The sequence below is a fragment of the Giraffa tippelskirchi genome, chromosome 11 (assembly GCF_054371585.1).
Source record: "Giraffa tippelskirchi isolate mGirTip1 chromosome 11, T2T-mGirTip1v1.2.pri, whole genome shotgun sequence".
In the NCBI taxonomy this organism is placed as follows: Eukaryota; Metazoa; Chordata; class Mammalia; order Artiodactyla; family Giraffidae; genus Giraffa; species Giraffa tippelskirchi.
The window spans coordinates 122,870,918-122,884,283 of record NC_137285.1 but is presented as its reverse complement, the minus strand read 5'-3'; the positions used below and the strand labels follow the sequence as shown (position 1 = coordinate 122,884,283).

General features: G+C 37.5%; 1 protein-coding gene across 11 annotated transcripts in view; it reads right to left on the bottom strand.

The window, feature by feature from the left end:
* Window positions 1-13,366, bottom strand: part of NUP98 (nucleoporin 98 and 96 precursor) — an 85,021-nt gene that overhangs the window by 20,348 nt on the left and 51,307 nt on the right. For all 11 annotated transcript variants that reach the window (XM_081539289.1, XM_081539291.1, XM_081539295.1 and 8 more), the window contains 4 exons: window positions 11,998-12,111; window positions 10,958-11,096; window positions 4,448-4,625; window positions 3,496-3,660 (listed from right to left, as the gene is read on the bottom strand). In XM_081539289.1, the coding sequence (XP_081395415.1) occupies window positions 3,496-3,660; window positions 4,448-4,625; window positions 10,958-11,096; window positions 11,998-12,111 (596 nt within the window). The remainder of the gene's footprint in view (window positions 1-3,495; window positions 3,661-4,447; window positions 4,626-10,957; window positions 11,097-11,997; window positions 12,112-13,366) is intronic.

Sequence of the window (13,366 nt, the reverse complement as noted above, 5' to 3'; positions counted from 1 at the left end):
ATAAGACTCCCCATCCTCTGTCAAAATGTCAGGATACTCTTTTCTGTTGGGCTCCCATAATACCTTGTCTACACCTATTTTATACAATGTATGTTATAATTTCCTGTATATATTATTTTTGTCCCACCAGATTGTGAACCCTTGAAAGCAGATATAGCCTACTGTTTTCTGAATCTAAGACTAACCACATTGTTAAATTCACTACATTTAATTATTTCTACTGCCTAATGCAGTGCCTGCCACATAGGAGAAAAGGCTAGTAACTATGAAAGGATAAGGAGCAAGTATAGATGAGAGGAAAGGGAGGAGGAGAGTTTCAATTTACTATACTATTCAACAAAGGACTAACAGTAACAAGAAGAGGTGCTCATTTAGAACACTTTTAGAAGCAAACTGGCAGGATTTTATCAAGTGAGTCTGGAGACTGAGGGACTCAAGACTATCTTTAAGAATCCTACGCAATCACGGTTTTATTTGCTTCATACTCATGCACTGACTTCAAAACTAATATCATCTAATAAGTGGATGGGGGAAGTGAATTACTATTAAACTATAAGGACCTGGTAAACTCCTAGAACCCTCATGTGTGAATTTTAAGTATATCTAAGTAATTGCAATAAACTACCCCAAAAGACGTTATTTTCAGAGAAATCTTTGGAGATCAGGTGCTTCTTCAGAGCCAGCCCTAGAAAGAAAAGCAGACTAATAAGAAACTGGTGACACAGAAGAAACTGAATAAGGAAAGAAGGGTGTGGAGGTGGGGAGTTGAGAAGCCCATTACATATACTAAGTAAACAGACAATATCTGTAAAACGACTCGCTTTAGATATATGGAAGGTGAGGTTTCAGTCCTGAAACCTTTAAAGTTTTTAGAAACTTCCACTCTCCAACAGGCTAAATTTAGATAGCTGCAACTTCATTTATTTTTTTTTAAGTAAATACAAGATAAAACAGAATTTTCTTCTCAATTCTAATCCTTTTTTTCCCTTTAAACAGTTTTTACAGTTATTTGAATGTGCTTATCGAGTGAACAATGCTAACTTCCTGAGCAAGTCCACTAGTGTGCCTTGACGGGACTGAACACAAGTTACACTGCAGTATAAGACTGAGGAAAAAGCTACATGTCTCTCTACCTCAGTGCTAAAGATCTGAAGTCTTTTGACAGTTTTAAAACCAGGCTGCACATATCTCAATCACCTGGAGGAAAGCATTTAAGCCAGACACATGGAATCGAAGTTCTCCAAGGTACTTATGCAATCAGCTGAACTCTGCATCTCAGATCAGCATTTTAGAACAAATGCTTCAACTACCCAACAAATGTTTCTACAGCTGCCCTAATTCATCTGTGGTTAAGGTTTTTCTGCCAACCTTTTCTCTAATTTAATAGAAGGGGAGTTCTCTGGTGGCCTAATGTTTAGGGTCTGTTTTCTGGTTGCTTAGATTCACCTGCTTTTTTAGGAACAAAGCAGGATTTAAGAATGAACTGCAAAGAAGGGATTGAGGATATTATGTAACAGATAGTAGGATAAATGTAATCATTAAACAAAACTATGTATCTTCCTAATGCCTTATGGAACCGCCCAACTTTTGCCCCAAGTCAGAGGAAAAGGGCTAGAACAGACCGGAGGGACACGGTATCACAGACATCAATCTCTCCAGGGAGCTGGGTGATAGTGTGAAGATAGTCATCTTGATGGTGGGATGAGAAGACTGCTGTTTCCAGTTTATTCAGATGGCTCAGGTTATTTTCCTCATGCCAAGTAAATGTATCTTCTGGTGCTAATAACTTAAAAACTGCGCAGCCACTGGCATTTCTCCTAACATCATGCAGGTCACTAGGCAGTAGGACAAAAAAGTTCTCCAGGCTTCCCTGTTTTTCCTCTAACACATTAGCCCAAATATCTAAACAAGTCTACCCATTTCTCCCTTCCGCATCCAAAAGGAGGACCATCCACTTCCTCAATCAAATGAGATTATCTGAAAAAGATACCTATTCATGATATTCTCTTTGCCCATCTTGATCCTTACCACCTCCCTTAGTCCTAGAACCTTGTTCTCCTGAAATTTTCTGGTGCTCAGTTTTTAAGACTCTCACCTACTGCAGTGCCATCACAAGAATTTATAGTTATTTACTATTTGTATTCTGGAAATTAAAGAGCCTAAAAATCACTGATGGCCAACATTGTATAAATTTGATCTATTCACAAGATGAAGCTTATCTTTTTCAACTGTATCTTTAGGATCCTACATATTACTTTTATTGGGAGAAAAGAAGGTTATCTAATTCTTATCCTAAGAAATACATACACTGTTAAGATTAAAAACCACGTTAGAAAGGGAGATTATACAAAGCATATGATTCAGACAAAATGAATGTGGGTAACTGGAAAATCAAGTTCATTTACAGCATTTTTTTAGTTCAGAAGAGATGTATTCTAAATAGAGGGATATTCTAAATGCTATAATTATGAACATAAAAGTCAACATATTTCCCATTTCCCACTGATATCATATCCTCCCCCTCCCCCATACGCGCAAACATGAACATATATACACAAAAATCTCAAGAAAGTTGCCTCCCAAGAAATTATTTAATCAATCATAAAAATCGCACATTTCAGCAGCCATAAGAATTGTAGCCTGGAAAATTCCAAAGGTCCTGCTTTTAGCAGCTGAGAGGTAGAGGATGCTTTACAAAGAAATTTTGTATCAAATTCTCTTCTCTGAAGGAAAATGGCAGCAGAGAAAAAAAATGTTATAACTTGATTGAATATAAACAACATCCAAATGAAAGTAAAACTCTTTTATGAGTCAGCAAAGAAACTACCTGATATTTAAATTACAAACCTTTCCTTACAAGGACAAAAGGTTTATACTGGCTTAACAATACCGAAAGAGTATGATACAAGTAATTGCAATAAATAATGCAGCCCCTACTCTCTCCAAGCCAAGTAATTCCCTTATATTATAAAGCTTATGTATTTTCATAAAGATTATGTATTGTTAAAATACAAATATTAAGAGATTACCTGAAGTATAAGCAAACAACTTGAGAAAAATGGAGTTAAAAATCCTTGCAGAAAGCTAATTGAACTTTTAAAAAACCATGGAGGTAACAAGATTAAACTGCACATTAGGTAGTCAACAAAAGTAGGATTTACTTTGCATTAACCCACACAAGCAAAATACTGTCTTAAGTGGATCACTGAGCACAGAATTCAGCAAGTCCAAATGAAAAGGGAGGGAGGTGTTTAAGAATGACAATCTGTTGAAGGAATGATCCAAACAGCAAGAGAATTCTTTAAATCTCTCAAGTAAACACCAGATGCCAGTACCACCTCATGCCCTCCCTCTTGTACTTCTCTTAACGTGACTGCCAATACATTTGTACTCTTCAAAGTTCGAGGGGTCATAGAACAGCTTTGTACTAGCTGAATGACTTGCTTTCAACTTCTGTATCATGGACTCCATTCAAATTCATTGTCCGGTCTCTACCTGGGGTGGAGGTGCTGGTTTGCCATTAAGAGCCATCTGGAATGGGGTGGCCTGGCCTGCAGGAGGTAAAGGGGCAGTCTTCAACTTCTTTGTACTAGTTTTGGATGGCCGTTCCTCCTCCTCTTCATCAGAATCCTGAAGGCCATACTTAGAAAAATGAGAGACCTAAGGTGGAGAAGAATCCAACAAAATCAATTTCAAAACTGTTATATTCAGAAAGGCTGCAATCTTGCAGAATTAGCTTTAAAAAAATAATAACGGGGCAGGAGATCAAAGTATTTAAAGCACAGTGAAATGTCACCTAACCACATTTTATTGTTTCTCTAAGATTTAGATGGTGTTTGGTATGTGTACTAGTTGCTCATATAATTATCAACTTTACATTAATGCAGAAAAAAATATCCAAAAAAGCCATTACTATTTTTACATATATATACTGCTCAGTTGTTCTCGACCTACACAAGGGCCTTCAACAAGCTAAATAATCCAACTGGTCTAGAAGAGAAAGAATCCACTGGACTAAACTAGCAAGGAAGGGAGCAAGTCAACCTTTACACCCTAGAAATCTTTAAAAGAAGAACAATTATTTGGGAAGAATTGATTTATCAAGAGACAAAAATTTTGCCTGATATCCCCAAATTAGAAAAACACACCAAAGAAGTGTATCTAAGTGGTCATAAGATAGGATGTAGAATTTGAATCACGTGCTCGGGAAGTTTATAATAGCTCCGTACTGCTCTGGGGTTTAATGAGATGTGTAATTTGAAGTAAATTATGGTGTATCTTTACATCAATCCTTACATCTTTTTCCTAATCTGTAAAAACAATTTAAGAAAAGATCTCTTCTAACACAGTTCATAGCTACAGTTTATCAGAACTATGTAACTTATATGCTATATACCATTTATAATTTCTAACTACAGTTTATGAGAACAAGGTTAAGCAACTATACCTTAAACACCCAAGAACCCGTTTCAGGACGGTACTCTTTGAACTGAGCTCCCTGTTTCCTTGAAACTGCTTCCAATCTTCCCTCGTAGTTGATATCAGCAAGTCGATCTGGGCTCTTTATTAAACAACGAGATGTTTTATCTGTTGGCCAAACTCCATCCAAGGTAACTTCAGCCTTTCTGTAATGTACAATCAAGTAAAACGTAAATGTTTCACATTTATGACCAGAAAGCCAAGTAACATCTATATACACAGCAAAAAAGGTACCTGTGTTACTTTGGAATTATTCTGCAGGTATTTCATAAACCTGAGTATTGGCTCCAAAGGTAGTTAGCCTTAAGAGTAAGGAATTACCCCCATCATCAACTAGCTAAATGTCTGGTTCAAGAGCGTCAAACTCCACTTATTTCAAACTACCATGGCACATCAATTATTTACAATCTGATTTTAATAACTCTTAAGCCATGCATCCTTGACCAAGTCTAGTGCAAAGACCTAAATCTTAGTGAAGGTCTTAAACTACCACTATACTTTGTAAAAACAACAGTAATAATAGCAACAACTACCACTAATGACAAAAGCCTGCAGAATGAGATATCAGGAGCATCACAGCATTAACATTAACCATTAAATAATGAGTGTGAATTGATAATAATAATGGTAATGTATTTCTTCTAATAGCAACATCTGAGATTAAGGACTGTGCCCTTATTCATTCAGTATGCTTTGCATCTAGTACAGTGATTACCACAAAAAAACAGATGAGTTTTCTTTAACATTATTTTCTATTGAGGTAAGAAGGTATAATAAAAGTTATCACTATTTTACTGCTCCTATGAATCTGACACTCTAGATGCCTCAAATCATGTGACTCTCAGTACTTTTCTTTCCGCAGCTGGCTTAAATCACTGAGCATAATGTCCTGAAGGTTCATCCATTCTGCAGCATGTGAAAGTCTCCTTCCTTTTTAAGACTAAGTAATATTCCACGGCATGTATACTCATTTTGTTTATTCATGGACACTTGGGTTTCTTCTATCTCTTGACTATTATGAATAGTGCTGCTATGAATATGGGTATGTACATTTTTCAAGACTCTGTTTTCAATTCTTTTGGATATATACCCAGAAGTGGAAATGCTGGGTCACTCCTAATTTTTGAGGAACCACATACTCTTGCACAACAGCTGCACCACATTTTATATTCTCACCAAAATACACAAAGGTTCCAGTTTCTCCATACTCCTGGAAAAATGTTTTCTTTTAAATTAACCTCCTAATGGGTTACTATCAATGTTGAGCATCTTTTCATATGCTTGTTGGCCATCTATCTATCATATTGTATATTCAAGTCCTCTGACCATTTTTAATTGTTTTTTTTTAAATGGTTGAGCGATAGTTCTTCATATTCTGGATATTAACCCTTTACATTAGAGACATGATTTGCTGACTTTTCATTCTGTTGATTGGGTTCTTTAATATACAGAAGTTTTAAATTTTGATGTGAAACTGAAAGTGAAGTCGCTCAGTCGTGTCCAACTCTTTGTGACCCCATGGACTGCAGCCTACCATGCTCCTCCATCCATGGGATTATCCAGGCAAGAGTACTGGAGTGGGTAGCCACTTCCTTCTCCAAAGGATCTTCCCAACCCAGGGATCGAATCCGCGTCTCCCGCATTGTAGGCAGATGCTTTACCGTCTGAGCCACCAGGGAAGCCCTAAAGATTTTGATGTAGTCTAGTTTACTTTCACTATTTGCTGCCTATGCATTTAGTATCACACCCAGGAAATTCTTGTCAAATATGGTGTGAAACATATTATATCCAGTTTTTTAATAGTTTTAAGTCTTATGTTTTAGGTCTTTGATCAATTTTGAATTAATTTTTATTTATGGCATAAGGTAAGGGTCCAACTTCATCCATCTGTTATGGATGTACAGTTTTCCCAAAACCATTTGTTGAAGAAACTGTTCTTTCCCCATTGCATGGTCTTGACAACTCTGTCAACATTTAACCATCTATGTGAGGTCTCCTGTGTGGGCTCTCTAATACGTGGGGGCTCTGTTTGTTCGGTTCCATATACGTCTGTCTTTATGCCAGTAACACACTGTTTTAGTTACTGTACCTTTGTTTTCAAGTCAGAAAGTCTGATTCCTCCAGCTCTGTTGTTTTTTAAGGCTAATTTGACTGCTCGTGGTACCCTTGAGATTCTTTACGTTTTAGGATCATTTTTCCTATTTCTGCAAAAGGAACAGCTTGGATTTTGACAGGGATTGCATTATGTCAGTAGGCTGCTTTGGGTAGCATGGATATAGTAACAATTTTAGGTCCTCCAATCCATGAACATGTGATATCTTTTCATTTATTTGCCTTCTTTAATTTCTCTTAACAATGTTTTGTAGTTTTCAGTATGCAAGGTTTTTGCCTTTTTGGTTAAGTTTATTCCTAAAGTATTTTATTCTTTTTGGTGCCATTATAAACAAAAATGTTTTCATAACTACCTTTTCAGATTGTCAGTGTACAGAAACTCAACTGATTTTACTATGTTGATTTTGCATCTTGCTACCTTGCTAAATTTGTTCCTTAGCTGTAAGTTTTTTTGTGTGGAATTTTTAGGCTTTCTACATATAAGATCACATCATCTGTAAAGAGAGATAACATCTTTCTTTCCAATTTGAATATCTTTAAACTTTATCTTGTTTAACTGCTTTGGTTAAGACTTACAGTATTATGTTGAATGCTCGCGGCAAAAGCAAACATTACTGTCTTATTCCTGATCTTACAACAAAAGCTCTCAGTCTTGAACTACAGAAGATCCCCTGGAGAAGGAAATGGCAATCCCCTTCAGTATTCTTGCCTGGAGAAGTTCATGGACAGAGAAGCCTGGTGGGCTATATACAGCCCATGGGCTGGACAGAACTGAGTGACTAACACTTTCTCTTCTTTTTATGATGTTCACTGAGGAAAGAAGAGAAACAAAAGGCAAAGAAGAAAGGAAAAGATATAACCAACTGAATGCAAAGTTCCAGAGAATGGTGATGTGATGAGGACTTCTTCAATGAACAATGCAAAGAAATAGAGGAAAACAACAGAATGGGAAAGACTAGAGATCTCTTCATGAAAATTGGAGCTATCAAGGGAATATTTCATGCAAGGATGAGCACAATAAAAGACAGAAACAGCAAGGACCTAAAAGAACAGAAGAGATTAAGAAGAGGTGGCAAGAATACACAGAAGAACTCTACAAAAAAGATCTTAGTGATTCAGATAACTAAGATGGTGGAGTCATTAACCCAGAGCCAGACATCCTGGAATGTGAAGTCAAGTGGGCCTTAGGAAGCATTACTACAAACAAAGCTAGTGGAGGTGATGGAATTCTAGCTGAGCTTTTAAAATTCTAAAAGATGATGCTGTTAAAGTGCTACACTCAATATGTCAGCAAATTTGGAAAACTTAGCAGTGGCCCAAGACTGGAAGATCAGTTTTTATTCCAATCACAAAAAACGGCAATGCCAAAGAATGTTCATACTACCATACAATTGTGCTCATTTCACATGCTAGCAAGGTTATGCTCAAAATTCTTCAAGCTAGGCTTCAGCAGCATATGATCTAAGAACTTTCAGATGTACAAGCTGGATTTAGAAAAGGCAGAGGAACCAGAGAGCAAATTGCCAACATCCACTGGATCACTGAGAAAGCAAGAGAGTTCCAGAAAAACATCTACTTCTGCATCATTGACTATGCTAAAGCCTTTGACTGTGTGATCACTACAAACTGGAAAATTCTTAAGAGATGGGAATACCAGACCACCTTACCTGCCACCTCCCATATGCAGGTCAAGAAGCAACAGTTAGAACTAGGCAGGGACTAACAGATTGGTTCAAACTTGGGAAAAGAGTATGTCAAGGCTGTATACAGTCACCCCGCTTATTTAACTTATATGTAGAGTAAGTACATCATGCGAAATGCTTGGCTGGATGAATTTCAAGCTTGATTCAAGACTGTTGGGAGAAATATCAACAACCTCTGATATACAGATGATACCACTCTAATGGCAGAAAACAAAGAGGAACTGAAGAGCCTCTTGGTGAAGGGGAAAGAGGAGAGTGAAAATGCTGGCTTAAAACTCAACATTCAAAAAACTAAGATCATGGCATCCGGTCCCAGCACTTCATGGCAAATAGATGGGGAAAAAGTGGAAACAGTGGCAGATTTTATTCTGTTGGGCTCCAAAGACACTGTGGACGGTGACTGCAGCCACAAAATTAAAAGACGCCTGCTCCTTGGAAGAAAAGCTATGACAAACCTAGGCAGCGTATTAAAAAGCAGAGCCATCACTTTGTTGGCAAAGGTCCATATAGTCAAAGCTACGGTTTTTCCAGGAGTCATCATGTACGGATGTGAGTTTTGGACCTAAAGAAGGCTGAGCACTGAAGAATCGATGCTTTTGAATTGTGGTGTTGGAGAAGTCTCTTGAGACCCTTGGACAGCAAGGAGATCAAACTAGTCAATACTAAAGGAAATGAACCCTGAATATTCATTGGAAGGACTGAAGCTCCAATACTTTGGCCACCTGATGTGAAGAGTGGACTCATTGGAAAAATACCCTGATGCTGGGAAAGACTGAAGGCAGGAGGAGAAAGAAGCGACACAGGATGAGAAGGCTGGATGGCATCACCCGACTCAATGTGAAGGACAGGGAAGCCTGACATGCTACAGTTCATGAGATGGCAAAGAGTAGGACATGATGTAGCGACTGAACAATAACAAACGATCTCCACGATGGGTTTTTCTAACATGGCTTTTATTATGCTTAGTAGTTTCCTTCTAACTCTATTTTCTATCATGAAAAGTGTTCAATTTTGTATAGCGCTTTTTCTGCATCAACAATGATGATCATGTGGTTTTCTTCTTTTGTCCTGTCAATATGATGCATTACATTCATCAATTTTTATAAGTTAAGCCATCTGTGCATTTCAGAAACAAATCCTGTTTGGTCATGGTGTGTAATCTAGTTGATGCACCACTGAATTCTGTTTGATAGTTATTTTGTTGAGGGTATTTACATTAATATTTATTAAATATATTGGTCTGTAGTCTTCTTTTCTTATAGCACCTTTATTTGGCTTTGGACTCAGGGAAATATTTCCCTCACAGAATTAGAAATGCTCCCTCCTCTATTTTGGGGAAGAGTTTGAGGAGAACTGGTATAAATTCTTCTTTAAATGTTTGGTAAACTTCACCAGTAAAGCCATCTGGTCCAGGGCTTTGGTGGAGCTGGAGGAGCAGGGGGTACTGATTACTAATTCAATTTCCTTATTAGTTTCAGGGTTCTTCAGATCTTCTATTTCTTGCTGGTTCAATCTCAGTGGGTTGTGAACATAAAGGATTTTAACCATGACTCTTTGACCTGGCCTGCATTAGAGGCTAGTATCTCACACTAAAGATACAGAAAAAGAGTTAAGCACAATCACAGCAGAAACAAGGGGGAAAAAAAAATACTATTACGGGACTTTCCTGGTGTCACAGTGGAAAAGAATCCACCTGCCAATGCAGGGGACATGAGTTCAATCCCTGGTCTAAGAAGATTCCACATGCCATGGAGCAACTAGAGCCCTCACGCCACAACTACTGAGCCTGCATTCTAGAGCCCAAGAGCCACAACTGCTGAGCCCATATGCCACAATTACTGAAGGCTGTGTACTCTAGGGCTCACAAGCCACAACTATTGAGCCCGGGTACCACAACTACTGAAGTCCATGCACCTAGAGCCTGTGCTCTGCAACACAGAAGCCACCACAATGAGAAGTCGATGCACTGCAGTGAAGAGTAGCCCCCAATCATTGCAAGAAGAGAAAGCCTGTGTGCAGCAATGAAGACCCAGTGCAACCAAAAATAAAATAATTTAAAAAAGAAGAAAAATACTACTAAAAAGTGTTTTCCAAAAGGTTTTAGAAACAATTGGATCGATAATATTAGGGAAAGGAGTCAAAAAAGTAAAAGTGTAGCATTTATCACTTATACCTTTTATTGTTTTGGCTTCGCTGGGTCTCTGCTACTGCACACAGGCATTCTCTAGCTGCGGCGAGCGGGAACTACTCTCTAGTTGCAGTGTGCAGACCTCTCATTGTAGTCCCTTCTCTTGTGGAGTATGAGCTCTGGATACACAGGCTTCAGTAATTGTGGCTTGTGGGCTCTAAAGTGCAGGCTCAGTAGTTGTGGTGCATGGGCTTAGTTGCCAAGCACCATGAGGGATCTTAAGTTTCCGGACCAGAGATCGAATCTGTGTCCCCTGCATTAGCATGCAGCTTCTTAACCTCTGGACCACCAGGGAAGTCCCACATCACTTATATTTTTAAGTGAAAGTACAGAAATAATAATCACATACAGTCATCGCATAGTAAGTCTAAGAGACAAGCTGCAGGCAAATGTATATAATATGAATATACCTGTGTTAACAGAAAAAAATTGTGATTTAGCTGATTAGTTGTTAAATATGTAAATAAATTCATACCTATTTAGTCCTTCACCCACAGGTGGTTTCTGGTTATCATCTAAGTAGACAATCACTTCTTTCCTTCGGATATGTACAATGTCATCTAAATTTAGATTTGTCAAATTCACATCTCCTTCAAAATAGATCGAACCATAACCTATAAACCAGAGCAAAGAGTTAGAAACTCGTCCTATATAGAGGGCAAATACTCACTTTATACTTCCAGTGAAGGAACAAGCAGCTTTAAACAATCATTATTTTAAATCACCCAGCAATTCCTTGAATGAGTTATTTCATCTGTAATATTAGAAGGTGACATCAAATACATTGTTACCTGGCTTAACATATGCATTTTTTACAGTACTTATGTTATCCTCAAAGAAGCCTTTTAAAATGTCTTCCCAAGTATCTGTATGCGTGCATGCACACGTGTTAAGTTGCTTTAGTGTGTCTGACTCTGTGCGACCCTATGGACTATAGCCTTCCAGGCTCCTCTGTCCATGGGATTCTCCAGGTAAGAATACTGGAGTGGGTTGCCATGTCCTCCCTCCAGGGAATCTTCCCAACCCAGGGATCAAACCCGCCTCTTGGAGAACTCCCGCATTGGGGGACAGGTTCTTTACCAGTGTAGCACCTGAGAAGCCTAAGTATCTGTATGGCTTCTATATAAGCAACCCTTGGCACCTAGCCTATAGTATGAATTAAAATACTTGAGCTCTTCTTTTAATACAATACAGCAAGATGAGATCTTTTTTCCCTAAGAAAATTTTAATAACATGCAACAACCTAATTATTACCCATCTCATTAATTTTCTCACTTAGTATTTGCTGTTTACAGTATTTTAATTGTAGAAAATTACAATGAGCCAAATACTTGCCAAAGAATATTAAAAAGTTTTAGTCTTTTTGTTACTTGTTAATCAGTGTCCATTCAGGCCAAGGTGGTCCAAATGTAGGTAAAAAACAAATTTAGCTATCAAGCACGTCCTTTACTTAATTACAAAGACAAGGTGCAGATTTCTGGCTTATAAACTACTAACTCCTAAATTCAGACTCACCTTTACGACCAATAGTGAAGTCAGAGACAATGCACTCTCCTTTTTCATTGGTAATTTTAGCAAGGTCATCCATGGATGGAATAGTATAGTAGCCAACCTTAGTGAGAATGATGCCTATGACAAAAGAAACCAAAAATATAGTACTGGTTGTGACTGACATCAGTTAGAGGAATTTTCAGCAATATTCATTTCACTTTTTCATTGTAAAAAATTTTTTAGAGTGGACAATTTAAAAAATTACCTGATATAATCAGTAAATAAATTACTATATAAAAAGAAAATATATAGGAATAAAGTATTTTTCCAAACTGGCTTTCTTTACTGCTCACCCCTGACCCCAGCTGATTTTTTAAGAAATACCATTCCTAAGAAAAACCAAGTATTTAAAAAAAAACAAAACAACAAGTATTTAAAGAAAAAAACAAGTATTTAAAAAAACTTACTTACATGGTTAAGTAAGTTTGGAGAACATACATGTGACAGTATATTACACATTCTTAAAACTCATGGAAATCAAGATGAAAAATCCTGCATGAGAAAGTCACGTAGACAAATGGAAACTTAAAGGTCTACATTAATCTTATTTTAAAAAGTACTAACTAGGTAGATAGCAGAAGAAATCAAAGAAAATACAGCATGAATATGCTTGCTCTAACCACTCCTGTTCCATTAACAGGCAGAGATCAGGCTAACTTGCTTTCTGAGACAGGCTCATACAAGAGTTTAAGGCCCATATAACATTAAATTAGTCTCCAGCAATGCCCACTCGATATGCTTAAGTTTTAGAGGGTTGTTAGAGTGTTCTTGAGATTGGAATTCTAAATTGGGAGGTAACAAAGAAGGTCAGTGAAAAAACTAGAAACAATTTAAAAAAATCTTGACTGAGTATTTAAGATGTAGTATCATAATGAACTCATGTAGGTGTCTAAATACAAACACAGATAACACAGGACTCTCAATGTGAAAGTATTAAGTTGTTTCCTTAGTGTACCATGTGATCAGAAGATATATATACAAAGGCAGTAAGATAATTAGACATAGAAGTTTATGGACACATTAATATATACTGCAAAATAACCCCAAAAGTTCACTAAGAGAATGGAGAAACTAAATTTGTCATATTTATATAACGCAATGCGACATGGTAATAAAAAAGAACCAACTGCTGATAAATATACATCATGGATAAAATCTCATAAGAAAATGCACCTGACAATGCAGGGGACACAGGTTTGATCCCTGGTCTGGGAAGATCCCACATGCTTCAGGGCAACTAAGCCTGTGCACCACAGCTACGATGTGCCACAACTACTGAAGCCAGCGTGCCTTAGAGCCTGTGCTCTTCAACAAGAGAAGCACAACAATGAGA